Source organism: Cuculus canorus, chromosome 21 (genome assembly GCF_017976375.1).
Source record: "Cuculus canorus isolate bCucCan1 chromosome 21, bCucCan1.pri, whole genome shotgun sequence".
NCBI classification, from domain to species: Eukaryota; Metazoa; Chordata; class Aves; order Cuculiformes; family Cuculidae; genus Cuculus; species Cuculus canorus.
Window position 1 is genome coordinate 2,535,387 of NC_071421.1, and position 20,175 is coordinate 2,555,561.

The window sequence follows — 20,175 nt, forward strand, 5'->3', positions numbered from 1 at the left end:
GGAGATGGTGGTGGGATGAGGAGAAATGGCGGGAAAGGGGGGAGATGATGGCCGAAAGGCTGGGACATGGTGGCGGGATGAGGGGAGAGGGTGTGAGGGGAGGGGGAGTGAAGAGGACAAGGGGGGAGAAGGGGGGAAAGGAGGGAGAAGGGGGAAAGGAGGAAAGGGAGGAAATGGGAAAAGGGGTAGAAAGAGGAAAGGAGGGGAATGGGGAAGGAAAGGAAAAGGGAAAGGAAAAGAAGGGGAAAGGGGAGAGAAAAGAAAAGGAAAAGAACGGAAAGGGAAGAGGAGGGCAGGCAGCATCGACCGCCCCGCCCCGGCGCCCCGGAGGCGGAAGTGCGGCGGCGCCGCCATATTGGCCGGGCGGGGGCGGGGCGGCAGGACGCGCGGCTGTGAGTAGCGCGAGTGCCGCGGGGCCCGGGGGCTGATACCGGGTGCCCCGCGCGGGGCCCGCGGCTGCCGAGCTGCTGGGGGGGCGCGGGGCGGGGCCGGCTGAGGGCGAACGGGATAGACAGGCGTGGCGCTCAGCCTTTGGGTGGCTTTCCTGGGGTTGGCCAGGCGCTCCTCACAGACTGGTTCGGGGCGGAAGGGACTTCAAAACCCACCCCCTGCCACGGGCCCCTCCTGCTGGAGCAGGGGCTCCCAGCTCCATCCAGCCCGGCCCTGAGCACCTCAGGGGACTGGGCAGCCACCGCTTCCCTGGGCCAGGGCCTCCCCACCCTCACAGCGAGGAATTGCTCCTAATGTCTTCAGTCATAAGGAACAATTTCTTCACGATGAGGGTGGTGAGGCCCTGGCCCAGGTTGCCCAGAGCAGTGGTGGCTGCCCCATCCCTGGTGGTGTTCCAGGCCAGGTTGGATGGGGCTTGGAGCCCCTGAGCCAGTGGGAGGTGTCCCTGCCCATGGCAGGGGGTTTGGGTCTCGATGACCATTAAGGTCCCTTCCAACCCAAACTGTTCTATGATCCAAATCGTCCCCCTTCTAATTCAAACTCATTCCTGTTGTCCTGCCACTGTATGCCCTTGAAATAAATCATTTCCTCTATAAGATGAGGTAACTTGTATAAGCAGTAACGTTTTATTTTGCTTGTTATGCGCTTCATTTTTATTTAAAATTTAAGAACAATATATACTATGTTCAGAGAGTTGTATGAAAGGACTGCACCTCTCTGTATGTGGTGGTGTGAGGTGTATGGCCCTGTCGCTTTAGGATAGAGAAGAGGAGGCTGAGGGGAAACCTCCTCACTGTCTACAGCTTCCTGAAAGGAGGTTGTGTTTGGGTGGGTTCTGGTCTGCCACGTAACAAGCGGTAGGACAAAAGGAAGTGGCCTCAAGTTGCACCCGGGCAGGTCCACATGGGACATCAGGAAAAATTTCTTCACTGAAAGGGTTCTCAGGTGCTGGAATAGCTGCCCAGGGCAGTGGTTGAGTCACCATCCCTGGGGGGATTTAAAAGAGGCAGATGAGGTGCTCAAGGGTATTTAGTAGTGGACAGGTACAGTTGGACTTGATCTCAAAGGTCTTTTCCAACCAAATGATTCTGTGATTTTAAGAATTCAGTAGCATTTTTAATGATATTACCATAACAGTTTTGCTAAAGAGCTCGTTGAAGGTCATGCATTTGCCTACTTGGCGTTTGTCAGCAGAAGAAAACTTTTTAATATGGTTTCTTTTTTGTAGCAGTCTGTGTCCTGCTAGCAGCACATTATTAAATTGTTTATTATGTTAATCTTTGTATGTCTTTCTGATTATTTGTTTTCCTGAAATGAATGAAAGGTTATCATAAGTCATTATGCTGAACGGTGGATCTTATGTTATATTATGTTGTGAAAGAGGGATTACTTCTGTTTAGATTTAATTACTCTCCTAAACTAATGAGCTCTGACTTGTGTCCTTAACTCTAAACTGACTTCAAAGCAATGCCAGACTGTTTTCTTGATAATTGTCTAATTACAGATGTTCTTTCACTAAAGGTTCAATGTAATAAGAAATAGTAAGTTAAATTCTCAGCTGTCATGTGATGTACTTCAGTCTGGGCTGCTTAAACTGAGCCAGTGAGAGGCTGCTTTTCAGTAGAAGAGCCAGGGTTAGCTGGTTCTGTTTCTTGGTCTGCTACAGAAGAACTGTATGTATCAGAGAAACAATCATACATAAACACATAAAATATTGGTTTTTAGACCGAGTGAAATACATATTCCATCAGTAGCCTTACAGACTTGATCCTTCCCTTGATCTCCATAGTTTACCGTTTACGTGATTGCAATGTTAGGTCTCCTTATAGCCCATATATACTGTGGATGCATCTGTAAAATTAATGTTGAGAATATGAGACTTCTTACGTTTGGGGTCTTTAGAGAATTGCTCTCTTATTGGTAGATGGAGTGTCTTTTTGTCATGGCTTTATAGTACAGGACATTACAAAAAAACCAAAATAAAGCACAAAACTATGCTCAGCCAATAGTGCTGAGTAACAACTTCTGCAGTGCAGTGAATGGGGAGAATAATGATTGCTTCATTTTGCCTGTAATGAAAAAGTCCAGATTTATATTGTTGGAGTTTCCATTTGATTTATTTTTTTGTTTTAGCTGTAGCTTGAATTAAACTGGAGTTCCAGAAGCCTCATAATTAATCCCCTTATCCTTTGAAGCGTAACAGGACACCTTTTTTCTACTCACTATTTATTCCATAGGATGTAGTTTCAGATGTTTACAGAAAAAAATCTACAACTTCAAAGTTCTATGCCTCCCCAGAATGTCCTTATTTTTTTGCAGCAGTCGCTGTATTGCAGCATCTGAGATGATTTGCGTTTTCCTGATTTAGTAGTGTTTCCCATATCTTTACTACTGTCTGAGGCTCTTGAGATGTTAACACAGGGCTGAAAGTGCTCCCGCTATCCCCGAGTTCTGTAGTCCCACCCACAGATGAGGAGTCCAGGAAGTAATGTCAGGGCTTGCTCTTGGTGATGTGGCAAAAATGTTTCTGTTCAGAATCCATTTTATTGTTTGGTTTATGTCTTGAAGTGAACTGTAAAGCTTCATTGAGCTTAACTGAAAAGAAAAATGAAGGTCTTAAATCGGTAGCAGAAGCTTGTACTAAAAATAATTCTGTTGGCTAATTTTTTTTACCCAAGTTCAGAGTGCTGGCCTCTTTCCTCTGCAGTTTTGCTCATGCATAAAACTTTTCTGTGACTTCTGAGCTCTTTGCATTGGAGAGAGAGAGAGAAAGATAGATTCATTGAATAACTCTAGCAGTGGGTAGTGCTTTGGTTTAGGTGCTTAGGCACCTTTTTGTCTGTAACTGCTTGTGTACAGAGTCCTGAACTTAAACTTCTCTCTCTTTTACTCAGTATTTAAAAATCCTAAGCAGTTTTAAGGAAAATATTTATTTTGGTTTTGTTCTTTGCCCCTAGAAACTGAGGTGACAGGAGGGTGGTGCTGCAATTCATATCTCAGTGCTTAGATGTTGTAACTCGGCTCCTGCCTTCTCAAGGTGAATGTATTAATAAAGCTCGTTCCTGCTAGGGAATGAGCAAGGGACTTGGCTTTTCCCTCCCTAAAATCCTGTGAAATATCTTGTTCTTTTATTCCAAAAGAAATTTCTGAAGAGAAGGCAATGTCCTCTCTTTAAGAAAACTTCACTAAAAATAATTTGTTTCAAGCAGGGCAATCATCTGTAAATGCTGGCACAGCTCATGTACTGTAAAGCTTTAGTGAGCGTAGTGTTTTATTTTAAATGTTACCTCTGTTTCATGTTTTGTTTCTACAGCAACCATGTCAGAAGGGGACAGTATTGGTGAGTCTGTTCATGGGAAGCCTTCTGTGGTCTATAGATTTTTCTCAAGACTTGGACAGGTTGGTTTTCTGTAAAGTTTTTCTGACTCCATAAGAAGCAGATCTCAATGCAGCTCCTTAAACTCACTACTTTTTTGATGTTGTTAAATTAGTAAAATCTGTACAAAAGATTTCTTTTGAAGCTTTTAAAAATAGGTAAAAAATAGAATACATAGTTTAAAGGAAAATTGAATGTGCTTGTATGAGACATTGCACAGTGAGAATATATATTGTTGGAGTAAAAAATGAGGAACGACTTCAGATTTCATGTCAGATTTATCTTAAGTAAACTTGCATAAAAAATTGAAAATGTAAATTTCTTTACCATGGACCAAACGTTAGGAATTTCTTTTCCTTTTTAAAAATATAGAACTTTTAAAATGCTTGTAAGTAGTTTAGTTTAATTCGGTTTATTTATAATAAAGAATACAAATGTTTAATGTTGCTCTCCGTCCCAAAGTACTCTCACAAGTGCTTACCGTTTCTAATGCTATCCTCTAATAAACTTTATTTGTTGTGCATCATGTATTTTACAGATGTACACTTTGTATTTCTTCCTAGATCTACCAGTCCTGGTTAGACAAATCTACTCCATATACTGCAGTGCGATGGATTGTAACTTTGGGTCTGAGTTTTATCTACATGATTAGAGTTTATTTACTGCAGGTAAGATGACTGGATTTACTGCTGAAGTAGGTTTAGATATCATTACTATTCTATTTCTTTGTGTTATAGGAGTTTCTGAAGTATGGTATTTCTTTGTAATTAGATACAGTATCACTTATCACACAGAAGGTAACATCTTGTTGGTGGTTAAGCTCCTTGCTTCAGGATGGAAAGTGTGTGAGTGCTTGAGAGTGTTCATCTGATGGCCACAGAAAGTGGAAATACTCCATTAGCTCTGATGACGTTACATAATAAACCTCTGAAAACTGTTGCAATCAATTTTTTACTTTAATTTTTAAAGCTGTGTGACAACATGTTCAGGAGGCAGTAGTTGCCTTCTGTCACACCAGCTATAAGGAATTGCTTTTTCAGCATTGTCACTGCAGGCCGGCAGCAGAGCGCTTCTCCCTCACCAGGTGCCTCTGTTCTGTGCCAGCCCAAAATTCAGTCAAGAACTTGCAAATTCTTATTCCCCAAAAGTGAAGATTACTGACTGAATGTGAAAACCGTGCAGGTGGCAATAATAGGAAGTTTTAAGAGACTGAAACCCAAAAAGATGATTAAAATAGCAATGGTTTTATGCTGTTTACTTCTTTTATGCTGGTTTTATGTTGTCTAAATCTTGAATATAGAAACTGGATGTCTGAGAAAAGCTTTCATACTAAATCCATCAGTACATGAAGGATTTGCACTAGTTCCAGGTTCTAAGGCTCGTTGTGATTAATCTGTTAGGGTTATAGTAGTATACCTTAGCAAACACATAGAATAAAAAGGCTGATAGATTAATCTTGGTTTTAATCTTGCCTGTTTGTATTGCAGTATATTTGGTCAGCATTTAAGTAGCTTTAAATGAAAATTGCCACATGTATTATCTGCCAGTACACAAATAAAAAATTTGTAAAGGCGATTTCTTGCTTTTGTAGAGTCAGAATGCTTCTTTTATACAGTGAGCATTTTTAATTCCTTTTCAACAACTCCAGAAGATGTTTTGTGTTAATGTGAGGATGTAGAAAAGCACTTCTCAAGTAAACAAAAACCAGGTTGTTTGATGTTCTTGAAAAATCCCTATCTGAAAATGGTTTTCAGGAAGATTTTAATCTTTGCTCTTTTTTCTTCCCTGCTTTAGGGTTGGTACATTGTGACATACGCCTTGGGAATCTACCATCTCAATCTCTTCATAGCTTTCTTGTCGCCAAAGGTAGATCCCTCTTTAATGGAAGATTCAGGTATGATGAATAGTTCATTTTGTGATAACTTTGAACTTAGTCAAACTTCAAGCTCTTTTTCTCTGATATAGTAGTGTAAAAATGCACAATTTTAGCATGGCGTATTCTTAGACTTCTAAAAAGTCTATAAAACTTGACATCAGGAGTTACTATAAAATTTTTCTCTCTTTTCAGGACAATATTCCGCATTGTTTTAGTTTTCTATGGTTTTTTTTAAAGATAAAAAATCTAAAAAATCTGTAGTCCAGGTTGCATGGAAAATCTGTGTGAGGAGGTTTGTGGTATGTGTTTCTTTTCTGTTTTTCCAGATGACGGTCCTTCCTTACCTACAAGGCAAAATGAAGAATTTCGGCCTTTCATTAGAAGGCTCCCAGAGTTCAAATTCTGGTGAGTGGATCCATCTGTCCATGTTCTGTTTGTGAAAAATATAAACATCTGCAGTGAATTGGTGGTAGCTGGGGTTGAAGAATTAATTGTTAACATTGTTTTTAAGGCACTCTGCCACTAAAGGAATCCTGGTCGCTATGACGTGTACGTTCTTCGAGGCTTTCAACGTTCCTGTTTTCTGGCCAATCCTTGTGATGTACTTCATTATGCTATTCTGTATCACAATGAAGAGGCAAATCAAGGTAACTTCCCAAGAACGGGCATTTGTCATGTCAGAACCTACAGTATTGCTCCAAACTGTCTGTCCAGTTGAGCACTTGAGAGGTATTAAACGTATTGCATACGCTTCTTTTACTAAAGGAACTTGAACAGCTAACCTAAACATTGGTTCAAGTGTTGGATATTTGCATCTTTGAGCAAATACTGATAATTGGAAATACTTGGTAAAAGAAGTCTTCGTACAGTACATTAAAAAAAAAAAAAGATGCTTGCTTTCAAAAGATTTTGATCTTGGAATTTGTTCTCTGTTTTTAACGTGGGATGAGTCTTGTATTTCTCATCCATTTCCTGTCTTCAGTTATGTATGGCTGTTTTTAATGAAGAGATCTTGTAGGTCTCTGACAGGTGAAAGAGGAAGTTCTGACAAGTTGCTACGAGAAAGTAGAGCGAGAGAAATGAGGAAGAACACACACAAGTTGTTCAAACAGTTTTAAACAAACTAGATATGGTTTGATGGCATTTTAAAAAGAGAACCAGTTCTTTACCTAGACACTCAGAATGTTGGATAGTTACAGGTATCCAAAGTTGTAAGTTAAAGATTAAAGGGTAGTAAAGAATTAACACCTCTATGCTCTCTCCAGTTTCCTGTGATTTCCCCAGTCAATAATCTTCACTGTACTGTGTAAGTTGTTGGATATACCTAAATTTGAGATTTATAAGGTTGGGCTCATACCCCTATTTAGATGTAAACTGGTGTCTGATTGGCTGTTTCATTGCAGTGCTGGAGAACTGTCTTTGTAAAGGACTTTGTCATTTATGAAGTACATTATGAAATATTTTTTAAATATCATCTAAGTTTCTTGCCTCAAAAAATCTATCTTTTCTCTATACAGCACATGATAAAGTACAGATATATACCCTTCACACACGGCAAGAGGAAATACAAAGGGAAAGAAGACGTGGGAAAGACCTTTGCAAGCTAGAAGATGCAATCAACCTGTTGACCAATTCTGCTTCTCACTAAAGGAATGGGTTTGAGCCATTGTAACAATGCCTTTTTTCTTCATAAAAAATGATTAACAGAGCGGTGACAAAGCAGTTGAATTTTCATTTTATGAGGATCTTGCTATCTGAAATATCAGTTTCTTGAAGAAACTGGCATTCTAACCAAATTGCATTGAGCTTATCATCTTTTGTAAGAAGTTGGAGAAACTTTGGATCGTCCCATGGATTTGGGATACTGTATTTCTTTCAAGATCCATTGCACTGGAGGAATTAATGGCTTAGAGTTGGATATTTTACATAGTTCTCCTGCTCAACATCACCTTGAAGTGCTGTGCACACATGCGGAGGAAAAATAAGATGGCACACATGATGCTGTTTTCTGCTTCATGGCTGTGTGCTGTTTTCGTAGAGAAATTCAGTAGATCTAAGTAGATGCAGAACTTAAGCCGGTTTCCTAAATGCAAGGTATTACTGAGTTATAACCAAACAAATATAGGTAGGAACAAACAATCAGCTAAATTGTGGGGTTTGCCGTAGGGAAAAAACACTCATGTAGCTTCTGAAGCAACTCATTTGTGTTGGGTTTTAATGCCAGTTTCATGGTTGCATCTCCGAGCAGATGCTAAAATTGGGCTCTTTCACAATGACTCCAGACTTTGTTAAAATTCTATCAAATTCCTTTGAGGACCTGGAATTATAAAAATGTGTCTTTTAATTGTCATTACTTGGAGTTTCTTTCATACTTTAGAGTGTCTTGGTTAATTTAAGCTGACTTCATGCAGCCTTTTCAGAATACACCCAAAATGGCCATGGCAGAGAGACGATGTGGGTTTTTCATTTTCTATGGGGAAAAAATCAGATATAAATGACCTGCATGTAAACTTTTTCATGTGATACAACTGCAGTTTTATTAAGTGACTTTTTAATTCCACAATTTATTAAAAGACAGTGTCCCCCTTTACTTGTTCTCTATCTTTATATACATATATTGATCTAACACTATTTATGGTTCCTTTCAATAATGTTTATCTTCATGCAATGCCTTTTTCAAGTCTTCAGGGAGCATTCACTTGCAGAAAGTAGGGAAATAGTAGTTCTTTGAAGAGTGTGAATGGAGAATAGTGGCAACTTACAGACACCTAATCGGAAAATGTACGTAGGAACCCTTTCCTCTGATTTTGTCAAATGAAGTCATTATGGAGCTCTGGAATTCAGCCTGCAGTAATCCTGGGAAAATGAGGGGTAGTTCTAGTTCACATGCAACTGTGGGGTTCTATTTGTTTGTGTGGGTTAGCTTTATTAACAGCGTGAAAACTAATGATGTCAAACTTTATAGAAGCACAGTATCCAGAAGGGGCGTTGTAGAAGTCCCAGTCATGGATGCTTGGAGTTTGTTGCTTAAAAACACGAAAGCCTTGACTTGAAAAGCTGTCTTCAGATTTGCTGGGGTTTCTGAGTAACATGAGCGAATCGGGGAGAAAAATGTTTATTGTATTTACTAATATTAAAATTAGAACTGGGATGACTCCTACTAAACATCAGAGTGGTAATGACATCCAGTGCAAATCAGACGATCTTAACCTCCACTACATTTTGAATGTTGGTGGCAGCTTGGGATGAATGCCTTATCGCTCCTGGGTACGCATGGATGCTCTGTGTTCAGTGGGATGAACAGTTTTGGAATATGGATTGTAGATGATGCTGGGACAAGAGTATAGTTCCCTCGTGGACTCACAGCATGGAACAGCCAGACAAGTTCGACGGCGTTTTGTTAAACTGCATCTATCACAAGTGCTAAAAATAAATTGCCCTCACAGGATGCATTAAAAACTTTGGTTAGCAACTTCAGGGATACGTCCCGGTCACTGATTGCTTCCTATTTGTTTTGTGGAACTAAATGCTTTTCTTTACTATTTTCTTAGTAAGGAATTTCCTTAAGCACATCTGTTTTGATTCGTGATAGGGACCATTTTTCTTCCACGGTTGCCTTGACAGTTTTAAATGGGTGAGGTACGCCTGGAAGTTTTTTGGTGTCAAAAATGGATGGTATTGCAGCTCTGAACATCACTTTTGTACAGTAATGATGAAGTATTTGCATAGTTACCAGCAACTATTTTTTCTTCTATGTATAGATAGGATGAAAAGTTAATCTAATTTTAATGGAGGTTTTATAACTCTTGGAGGTTTAATTGTTAACTAGCTAAACAGGGTCTCTGCAGTACAAATAACCACCTTAAAGAAGTGCTTTTACTGTGGCACGCCCTCCCCCTGCCCCAAGTTCACATTCAGTGCCATCTTTGAAGGGTTCATTCAAACTGTAACTCGTGATCCACAGAGGGATCATCTGGCTTTTTCTCCCAGTCTGTATTTAAGGAATACAAATAAATTAATCTTGTACAGTTTCTATCGTGCAAGAATGACAAGATATGTTAACAACTAACAATCTTCTTTTTCCATCCTGCTAGGAATGATTGTATAACTCAACTAACAACAAATTACGGGAATAAACCTTGATGAGGAGATGCTGCTGAATCCCTCCTCCTTTATACCACAAAGTACTGGCTTAGCTGCACTAGCCTCTGTTGCCATAAAGAGGGGAGGGTCTTGTGGCTGAAGTCGGCTTTTTCCCCATCTGTGTTAGGCTGTAGAAAACACCACACAGGCAACACTTATGCTGTGTTATACCACTAGTGTTTTACAGTGGGGCTTAGTTTCTAATAGTATAGGAACTAGGGCTTTTCTGAAACAACACTTGTTACACTGTGGTAGTCTAAATTTCTGGAATACGCGATGAAAAGTCTTGCTAATAGTGACAGGAAAGCTCTGAGTTCAGAAGCAGAATGTTAATTGATCAGTGTGCAAATTAGTCTGCACTTTTCTGGGTTTGCATTTATTGCTTCTATTGATCTAAAGGAAATTCAGTTTGTCAAATCAAGGAAACCTGCTTTGTTCTTAACCTTGTCATGAAAACAGAACAGCATACAGTTATCATCAGAACCTCTGCTGCAGACAAACTAAGGATTTGTGTAGAGCTTTTGTCCTTTTCTCCTGAGGTCTACAGCATGGACTTATAATGTTACAGGAGAAAAGCAGTCTTACAAATCAAAAAAATTTAGTAATACTTTAAGCATGCTATGAGAGGTTTAAGGAGTCATCAGCCACACTTACCTTTAGAGAATGAGAATCTGATTTAAATGTTTCATTGTCCAAAGTGAAAAAAACTTATATTTGTGTTAAACACTTCTTAGAAAGACATATTTTTAAGATGGTGAAGAACCATGACAGAAGAAACAGAAGGGTAGAGGCAGAAACAGATTTATTCTGTAAAACAGGAATGAGTGTCACCTTCTGCAGGCAGTTAGCAGTATTATAAGTCTTTTTCTTGGACTGACTGAGGCTGTATGACAACTTTACAAAGGGTAGGAGAGCTGAGGCCCTTGTTGTGAAAGACAACAGTTTTTTCCTTTACAGTTGATAGTGACGTAGGTAGATGAGTTTCTGAGGATGGAACTTCTCTCGGCACAGTGGACATTCTGTCTACAAAAAGAAAATAAATTGGATGGACATACTGAATTTATTTAAAAGCTTTAAAAAAATCTAAATAAAACTGTTTTCCTACTCTTAGAAAATAATCTGCATCCATAATTAGAAAACTTTTTTTTTTTCAGCCCTGTTTGTGGTGCAAGCTTAACCATGTAAAGCATTCTAAGCTCACCTTCTTTAAAAAGCAGGTTGAGGTGACATGGGTGCTTAACAGATGAACTTAAAACCATGATCACTGTACGCAGCACATACCTTCACCTGGAAGTAACCTCTTCATCTTGGGGTAAAAGCGACCGCTCACATTTTCACCTTTGAGTGAGAAAGCCTGTCTGGCAAAACCACTTTAATGGTCACTGATGTTTTATTAGCCTTGAATATTGCTAAGTAACACTGTCATATGCTCATTTAGGAGGTAATTTGTGGTTCATTTTCCTTCTTCATATTAAAATTAATTTCCCTTTTACTTGTAGCTGAACTAGAACTAGCAGACCGCTCATCTCGGTTGCCATCTTTATCCAAAATATCTAGTGTTGCATGACACGTTTTTACTGAACTGCGTTACAGGCCAGTTTCATTGCAGGGTTCATTTGTATTAGGACTGCAGGCAGCTTTGCTGTTGCTTTGTCCTGAGTTTATCCTAAGTGGTTTCCCAACAGGGGCCACGCTTCTACCTGCTATTTAAGCATTTCCTGAAGCAGTAAGCCAAAACTAACTGGATGGATTCTTAACAGTTCTTTTAGTGTTTGGTTTTTTTCATCTAGGTGGCAATACCACTTCAGTTCATTTTGCTAATAGGTGGAATCGTACAATCCTACAGTTAGAGCCACTACGAGGAAACATTATTCATGTATGCTAGAAGTAGCATTTAAAGATATTGACTGTGTATTATAAGATACTGTTGATTCTCAGAATTGGAGCTCTTACATTTTTGTTATCTTTTCTTGGTGAATCCAGTAAGAGGACCTAAGGATTTATTAGGTCAAAGCATTCTAAAAGACTAAAAGTTACTGAAATGTTAACATTGCTGTCAGCATTAAGAAAAAATAAGTTTAAGTCTCTGTATCTTAAACAAAAAAAAAAACCCTATGGAAGCCCAGACTACATTTTTGGGAGGTAGGTACAAATCCATTTTGCATCTACTTGCTAGTTATCAGCTTTGAGTGATTTCCCCACCTTCCCCCCACCTGATTTCACTGGGGACCAAGTTATTTGCTTTTTTATTTCAGATTCAAGGCAGTACTTGGGAGTTAATATTGCTGCATTAAGGATATTCAATAGTCTTCCTTATGTTTCTTCATCCTATGTTCTGAACACTGTGATAGGAAATCTGTGCACCAGAACTGTTCCTCTAAGAATTCATTTCTTGAGAGCTATCTGATTTAGGAAAGGTTCTGGAACTCTTTATTACAGCCCAGCAGGACAGGTTCAGCGTAAGGAGCCCTCTGCAGGCTCCTGCTGCAGTTTAGCTCATTCCCAGCCTAGTTATCAGTTTTCTGAAGGGAGCCCCCACAAGCTCTCACTTCTGCATCACGTCCAGCTGAAACTTCGCCACATTTGCTGCCTCCATTGCATTTCTCTTTCAGAAACAAACAGCTGATAAGCTGAAAAAATGCTAACTGGAGGGGTGGGTAGCGTGGATTGTGTAAGACAAACTATTTTTTTAAATAACAGGATTAAATGAATCCTTAATGGATGAAAATTCTATTGTATTTCAAAAATCCAGAGCAAAATCCATGTTTAAATTACCACGCATAAAAGCTAGTTCAGTTTGGCTGTAACTTATTCTATTCCTTTTTCACTCCAAATCTGGTGAAGAAAGCTTCAGAATATTATTGCTTTTATTGTTTCTTTGCAGTCAGAATTCTAGCCTAGGTCTGTAGGTAAAGGAGTTCTCTTCTTTCTGACTTCCACAGTAGTCTGATCACATGTTGGTGGCTGCAACAGAAAACTGCTCACTTCATTTACCCCACCTCTGTAATGCACAGCCATTCTATTCTAATAAAATATATAGGTTCTGGTAAACTCTCCTGTGGGGATTTTGGGTGCCTTAGTGAGAACAAGGTTAGTATTTCAACACCCAGGCCAACAGGTATTTTCAAGTAGAAATTTCATCACGTTTACCCCTTCCAGCCTCCCTTTATGCTCTACTTACTCTGGTGTTACACCACTCCATGATGCATTCCCAGCAGAAGAGGTGGCCACAAGGTGTGGCTGTCGTATGTCTCCGTTCTTCCAAACACAACGTGCAGCAGGAGTGGCGTCCGGTAGTTTTTTCTGTGGTCGTATTTCTAATTAACATAGTTATGTATTACTTAATTTTATTTAGCCTGATTGTAAGAAATATTTGATAGCACAATCTTAAAGCAAACACTATCTTCAAGCATTAACCCTTCTTGTGAAGCCCTCAAAACCATGAGGTCTAAGAGATGCTTAAGAGTGAGGAATGCATCAAATGTTTCATTACATCAGGTTCTAACTTAATTCAAAATGACACAACAGTATTCTCCCCACTCAGGAAAGCTATTACGTTTCCCACCATTGCTTCCACCTCTTTCCTAGTAAGTAAAAATCATCCTACTTCTGATGCGCCAGGTTGCGGTGTAGTTTCCATTCCTGCCTGGCTCTGTGCCTCTGTTTGAAGCTGTACATCTGGACACCAATCGTTAGCAGGAGATGGAAGAGTGAAATTATTCCAAGAAACTTGTAACTTGTTTGAATGCTCTGATCGTCTCCTTGCGCTCCTCCAAAACGCAGCTACATAGTTCACAGAAACAGAGATGTTTAGTTATTTGGTTTTATGAAACTGCCACTCCCCCCAAAAAAACTCTTGATTTGGAATTCTTATTTCTGGCAAAAAAATCAACTATTTGTAGAAGACAGACTGTACTAAACTGTTCTGAAGTTACGTAGAGTATTAACTTCTGACAGTGCATTAGCATTTCTTAGCCACACGAGTGCAGTGACTCACCCCCTCTACATTGTATTAAACATTTCCCTCTTACCCAGTGTGCTCTGCCCACCTTATAATCAGCTATAGCCAAATTCTGTATCCCTTTTACAGATTTTACCCCAGAAAAGGCCAAAATACCACAGTGGACGCCATCTTCAGACAAGAAATACATCCACTTACATATGTGATTCCTGCAAGTCTTTTAGAGAGGTGATAGAAAGTGCCCCTTATGTAGAACACTGCCAGGTGCAGTCGATGGATCAAAGGTATGCATTGTTTCAGAACATACACCGTTTGCAAGACTACTTTCTTCTGCTGTTCTGTAAGCTCCCGAACTTGCTTCTGTATCCAGTTTCGAATTAAGGTCCTTCTGGATAAGCCAAGCACCGGGCTGCTCGAGGCTCTGGACTCGTCCGCTTCTGTCTGCAACTCATGTTCCAGATGCAGTAATCCCTTTTCTAAGAAGTACGGTATTACAGTATGAAGAGAGATGAAGACAGCCCGTCGAAGAAAAGATGGTATTTTTTTCTTCGTGGGGTCAACTTGAACTATGTTAACGTACTCTTCACCCAGCGTCTGATAACCTAAACAACGTGTGGAACAGAACACAGGCAAGGTAAGATGGCAATTGCAATGTCATTCTCTGTATGGCTGAGCAGTGGAGACAGGCTGCTCAGGGGAACGCACATCTGGTTTGGGGGTTTCAGAAACAGTTGTGGGATTTTTGTGTGGAATGAGGTGTGTTCACAGTAGCAGGTACTGCAATGGCTTTAGGCTTAAAGCAGGGATGCTTTTTCATAGCATCATGCATCCCTGTTTAAAAAACCCAAACTTACTGGCCGACAGCAAACAGGACACAAAGCTCATTTTCCACCGTTTGGAGAGACATTAAATGTGAAGTCTCTGGCCGCATTACCTGACAGAGTGGTGAGGACAAAGTAGGCAACATCAGAGAGCAGTTCCACCTCTCTCCTCCACTCCAGCCACTTCTTGGCACCTGAGGGAGGGAATCATACAATCAGACAATTGTTTTGTTGGAAAAGACCTTTGAGATCAAGTCCAACTGCACTTGTCCACTACTATACTATATCCTTAAGCACTTCATTTACCCGTGTTTTAAATACTTCCAGGGATGGGGACTCAACAACCTCTCTGGGCAGCTGTTCAGTGCCTGATAACCCTTGTGGTGAAGAAATCTTTCCTAAAATCCAATCTAAAGCTGCTCTGATGCAACTTGAGGCTATTCCCTCTTGTCCTATACCTTTGGAGAAGAGATAGCACCCATCTCACCGCAACCTGCTTTCAGGGAGCTGCCGGGAGTGATCGGGTCTCCCCTCACAGTTGCAGTTCCTTAGTGTGTAATCCATGCTGAAAAGGGCAGTGATAGAATCATAGGATAGTTTGGGTTGGAAGGGACCTTACAGATCATTCAGTCCCACCCCTGCCACGGGCAGGGACACCTCCCACTGGATCAGGGGCTCCAACTCCATCCAACCTGGCCTTGAACCCCTCCAGGGATGGGGCAGCCACCACTGCTCTGGGCAACCTGGGCCAGGGCCTCCCCACCCTCATGGTGAAGAAATCCTTGCTTATGTCCAGTCCAAATCTTCCCCTCTCCAGTTTATCCCGGTTCCCCCTCGTCCCATCCCCACAAGCCTTTCTAAACAGCCCCTCCCCCGCTTTCTTGTAGCCCCTTCAGGTACTGGAGGGATGTCGGGGAATGCCTTCAGATTGGAAGGAGGGAGATTTAGACTACGCATTAGAGAAATTCTTTACGCTGAGGGTGGGGAGGCCCTGGCCCAGGCTGCGCAGAGCAGTGGTGCTGCCCCATCCCTGGAGGGGTTCCAGGCCAGGTTGGATGGGGCTTGGAGCCCCTGAGCCAGTGGGAGGTGTCCCTGCCCACGGCAGGGGTGGAACTGGATGGGCTTCGCTCTCCCTCCCTCACAACCCTTCCCGTTCCGCGGTTCGCTGCCCCCATCCCCTCTGCAGCCCCGCCGTTACCCGCCAGCCCGTGCAGCGCCGCCCCGGCCCCGCTGCGCAGCGCGCTGCGATACAGCTCGTCCTTCTGCGCGCCCCGCGCCACCCGCGCCGCCATTGCTGCGGCCAAGCCCGCCCCGGGCCGAGGGGAGGGGCCGGCCCAGGGGGAGGGTTTGTCTGGAAAAGACCTTGTAGAATAGTAGAATCATGGAGTGGCTTGGGTGGAAGGGACCTCAAAGCCCATCCAGACCCCCCTGCCATGGGCAGGGACACCTCCCACTGGCTCAGGGGCTCCAAGCCCCATCCAACCTGGCCTGGAACCCCTCCAGGGATGGGGCAGCCACCACTGCTCTGGGCACCCTGGGCCAGGGCCTCCCCACCCGCACAGCAACAACATTTCTCCCTGAGATCTCATCTCAATCTCCCCTCTTTCAGCTGAAAACCATTCCCTTTGTCCTATCTCTGTAGTTGTTCACACTCACATCTCTCACACCCAACTACCCTGCAAACTACTCTCCACCCTCATCCTGATGAGCCTTTGAGATCATCCTGTCGCCCCATCCCTGTCCAGAACTAAACCAGATTCCTGAGCGCCTTCTCCACCTGTCTTTTAAGGCCTTCCAGGGACAGGGACTCAACCACCTCCTTGGGCAGCTGTGCCAGTGCCTGAGAACCGAAATCAAACATCTCAGAAGGGGGAGCACAAACACCTGAGAGCGAGAGGGGAGCACACCCCCCCCCCCAGAGCATCCAAATCAAACACCTCAGAATGTGGAGCAGAAACACCTGAGAGTGAGCAGGGAGCACAATTAAATACCCAGAGAGAGAGGGGAGCACAAACGCCTGAGAGAGGAGCACAAATCACAGAACGGTTTCAGTTGGAAAAGACGTTTAAGGTCATCATCCAACCATTGATCCAGCTCTGCTGAGTCTGCCACAAGACCATATCCGCAAGTACAACATCTACCCCTCTTCTAAACTCCTCCAGGGATGGGGGCTCAACACGTCCCTGGGCAACCCCTGCCAGTGCCCCAGAACCCTTTCTGGGAAGAAATTTTTCCTGATCTCCAACCTAAGGCTCCCCCCCCCCCCCCCCCCCCCCCCCCCCCAAGCCTGGCTGAGGTAGATGGAGAGGGGAAGATGAGCAGACATCAGCCAGCAGTGTTGATAAAACATTCTTGGTGCTGTGTCTGGTTCCTGGTTTATAGAACTGAGCCTTGTCTGGTGGCTGTTGTTGCCACGAGGCTCCTGATGGAGGCAGCCACATTCCCTGTGCCGCTCCTGCAGCTCTGACTGTTTAAACTCTACTTAAACAGAAATAACAATTTTTGTATGCTCCCTACAGCCTTTTAACGAAGGTATATCTTCACCTTGAAGTTGATACATTAACTTTTGTCAGACACATCTCTTTTTTCTTAGCACACTCCAGTGTTATGTAGTTATAAATTCAGATGTGCCACAAGCTTCCGTATGGAGAAGTTAAACATTTCTGCCTAGTAATTGAATTATTTGAGAAAACTAATTAAACGTGGATTAAAACAGATGCTTTCCAGAAGAGTTTACAGACTAATATTGCAGTAACTTACCTGAAAGTAAAGGGAAGGAGTTGGGAGCTTGCACTTGTTTTTTTGTTCTTCTCAGTGCTGAAAAGGAGAAAAGCTTCCTACTGACAAACACGAGTAAATGGATATCTTTAGTCCTTTGTTCTTAGTAGTCTGTTATTAGCAACACAGCTAATGACATCAAAGGTGACATCAAAGTTGTAGTTTAATTGCACCAAAAGTTGTAAATTATAAGTAAAGCTGTGATGGATCTGACACTTAAGTAATACTCTCCTATCCTCTCCCCCCCTTGCTCCTATCCCCCCCTTCCTCCAGGTGCAACTCATTTTTGTTTGGTAGTGTATGGAAGGGCGTGTAACAAATGAAATTGCAAATTGTTCAATCTGTAGCTATAAAATCAATGTAATTCAGGAAAAACATTAGAACGTTTTACTCAGTAAAACAGTAGAGGGAGTAACTGCATAAGAAAATATCCCATGTGAAATGGATATGGAATGTGAAACTTCCACATGTAGTGTGCTCTTCCCACTTAAATCTTGATGTATCATAGTGATCTGATATGTACCAAGTTAAGAAACTTGAAACTGCTAGCCTAAATTATACTGGTTTTTAGAAATAACTAAAACCGGTTGACCAATCATTTTGTTCAGAATTTCATTTCACTTCTTAGTCTCATATGTTTTGATTTTTGTTTAAAGCTATGATTTCTGTGCTATCTCATGTGTGCAGCAGCCCAGTGGTTAAGAAAAATCCATGGGAAGACTGTGCTTAAAATTAGAAGACTGGGTAACTTTCTCACCACAAAAACATTGGTTGCTATTTCAACATTGCACAGGCAGTGGAAGAAGTGTATTCTAATCCTAGTTTAATCTTGCTGGCTGTGATAGGTAGTATTTCCTTTGTCTTGTGTCTTGGGGTTTCCTTCAGCAGCCAACAGGTTAATACTTCTTAAATCAGGTGCACCTGAGAACATTGGAACATAATTGGAATATAAGAAGAATGGGGGAAGTGAGGGGCTGGAAGGGTGGTGTTCTGTTAGAGCTTCTAACTTAGCCTGGGTGATAGCTGCTGGGTTGGGAAGGATGGTTAGAGAAGTTTGTTAGAGCCTTAGGTATAATTTCTCATTTATGCTCTACGTGAAATATATGTTTTCTTGTTTTCTAGGTCAAGAAACCAAAGAAGAATTCAAGAGACCCTTTTCTTACAAAGCTGAAATGCTGGCTGGTAAGTATTTAATTATTAGATTGGGAACCATTTGTAAAGCTGAAGATAGGTTTAGGATTCTGAAGCTCAGTGTAAAAACTCGTTATTTTGGGTGGCATTGTGTGGTAAATACTACTTTTTTTTTTTAGTACAAGTAGTTATCTTTAACAGCACAGTCAAAATGTATCCAAAAGCTGTAACAATGAGGTACTATACTCTTGTGGTCCAGTAGAAGGGCTGCTGTTAGTCCTTACATAGGGATCTGCAAGAAAAATCTGTTTCTTCTACTTTGCATTCCACTTGATATTGGCAACTGCAGAAAACTGCCGTATCTCTTAAAATATAGCTACTGTCTTTGACTTAAGCTCTGCGAGGTGAATGTCTGCAGGTTTTATTGTCATCGCATGCTTCTCTGCTTTTACTTACAACAGACCCGGTAAGGTTACAATAAGGAAGGCCAAAATGTAAAACAAACTCTGTGCACGGTAATGATTAACTTTTTCTCCTACTTGTTGCTTGTTTGTGCGTTATTAAATATGTTTTTTTTTCTCTGCAGACCTGTTAGCATAGTTTGGAGCGCAGCTTTCACACCCGGCAATGGGCAGATGTTTCAGCCTCCAACCTGAAGAACAGGTTCTGCAGCCGGAAAAGGAACGAAACGTCTGTTCGGGATTGTTAGCACCATCCGATTCCTTTGCCTCCTCCCACTTTGAACTTGTTACCCTGGAGCCGAACTGTTTGAAGAAGGGCTGTAAGAGCTGCTTTGTGATCAGCGAGCTGGGAACCCTCCGCATGCAAAGCGAAGGGCGGAGCGTTTCCTCCCAGGCTCCGCGGTGCCCTCCCCTCTTCTTTTTGTCACTTATGAAGGTTCCGATGCTCTGTGCAGAGAAGCCGGGACAGCTCGTCTGCACTGTCCGGAGAGAAGAGAGCAAGGTGCGTGGTGTTTTCTTTGGTTTTGTTGTATTTTAATTTACTACTTTCCCTTTCAGGAATAGATTTTGGTGCGCTTTTAACACTTTTGCTCACTCTTAGAAGTTAGCAACAAATTTTATAGTGTGCTACCCCAAGAATACTACTACTTCGCTTTTGGCTTTTTTTAAGGAAGAGAGGGGGCTGAAAGAACATGATGTTTAATGCTGCTTTTATTTTGGTGGTGCTTTCTCTTGTTCACGAATATGTTCAGGAACTTTGGAATCCTGCTAGTTTGAAGGTTTTAGATTTGCTGAGCTTGTAGGGATATGAAGCAAGTAGTTTTTGTGCTTTTATACTTTTCTGACTGGACAAGTGCTTTATTCAACACAAGAGACTAGCGCATTCATTCCGAAATGATAACCTGAGCTTTGAGCTTTCACAGGTATAGTAAGTCTAAACTACAGCAGACTTGGATAAGAGAATGTAAAATTAACTACTATTTTATTTTAGGTATCTAAGTAATATAACCTGGCTGATTCTGTGACTGAATGGCTGCTAAGTCTTAACTAGGAAGGAAAGACACGCATGAACCTGCGAAAGGATATGCGTTGTTTGGGGTTTTTTTATCAGTTGTTGTTTTGGGCTGTGGAGAAGGAGCTCTCAGTTCTTCCCTGGCATAAAAATCTAGGTTACGATT

The 20,175-nt window shown here is 41.8% G+C and overlaps 2 protein-coding genes and 1 long non-coding RNA gene across 4 annotated transcripts; 2 read left to right on the plus strand and 1 right to left on the minus strand.

Annotated features, from left to right (window-relative positions):
* The first annotated feature begins 320 nt into the window (after positions 1-320).
* On the plus strand, positions 321-9,056 carry RER1 (retention in endoplasmic reticulum sorting receptor 1). 2 transcript variants are annotated; one of them, XM_054085972.1, is made up of 8 exons: positions 352-392; positions 3,408-3,487; positions 3,764-3,849; positions 4,390-4,494; positions 5,621-5,720; positions 6,029-6,107; positions 6,214-6,349; positions 7,220-9,056. In XM_054085972.1, exons 3-8 carry the CDS (start codon positions 3,769-3,771, stop codon positions 7,307-7,309), a joined length of 591 nt encoding a protein of 196 aa, XP_053941947.1. In that variant the 5' UTR covers positions 352-392; positions 3,408-3,487; positions 3,764-3,768; the 3' UTR covers positions 7,310-9,056. The 2 variants fall into 2 exon arrangements, with proteins under 2 accessions (XP_053941946.1, XP_053941947.1); XM_054085971.1 differs by lacking the exon at positions 3,408-3,487 and having other exon boundaries at positions 321-392; positions 7,220-9,046.
* Positions 9,057-10,662: 1,606 nt separating this feature from the next.
* PEX10 (peroxisomal biogenesis factor 10) lies at positions 10,663-15,938 on the minus strand. Its single transcript, XM_054085970.1, has 6 exons — positions 15,826-15,938; positions 14,741-14,821; positions 14,005-14,408; positions 13,453-13,628; positions 13,027-13,162; positions 10,663-10,868 (listed from the first exon to the last, which is right to left on the minus strand). Exons 1-6 carry the CDS (start codon positions 15,917-15,919, stop codon positions 10,797-10,799), a joined length of 963 nt encoding a protein of 320 aa, XP_053941945.1. The 5' UTR covers positions 15,920-15,938; the 3' UTR covers positions 10,663-10,796.
* LOC128854259 (uncharacterized) lies at positions 14,306-19,495 on the plus strand. Its single transcript, XR_008453253.1, has 3 exons — positions 14,306-14,440; positions 18,528-18,587; positions 19,123-19,495. It is a non-coding gene; the product is annotated as an uncharacterized LOC128854259 (long non-coding RNA).
* The last annotated feature ends 680 nt before the right edge of the window (positions 19,496-20,175 follow it).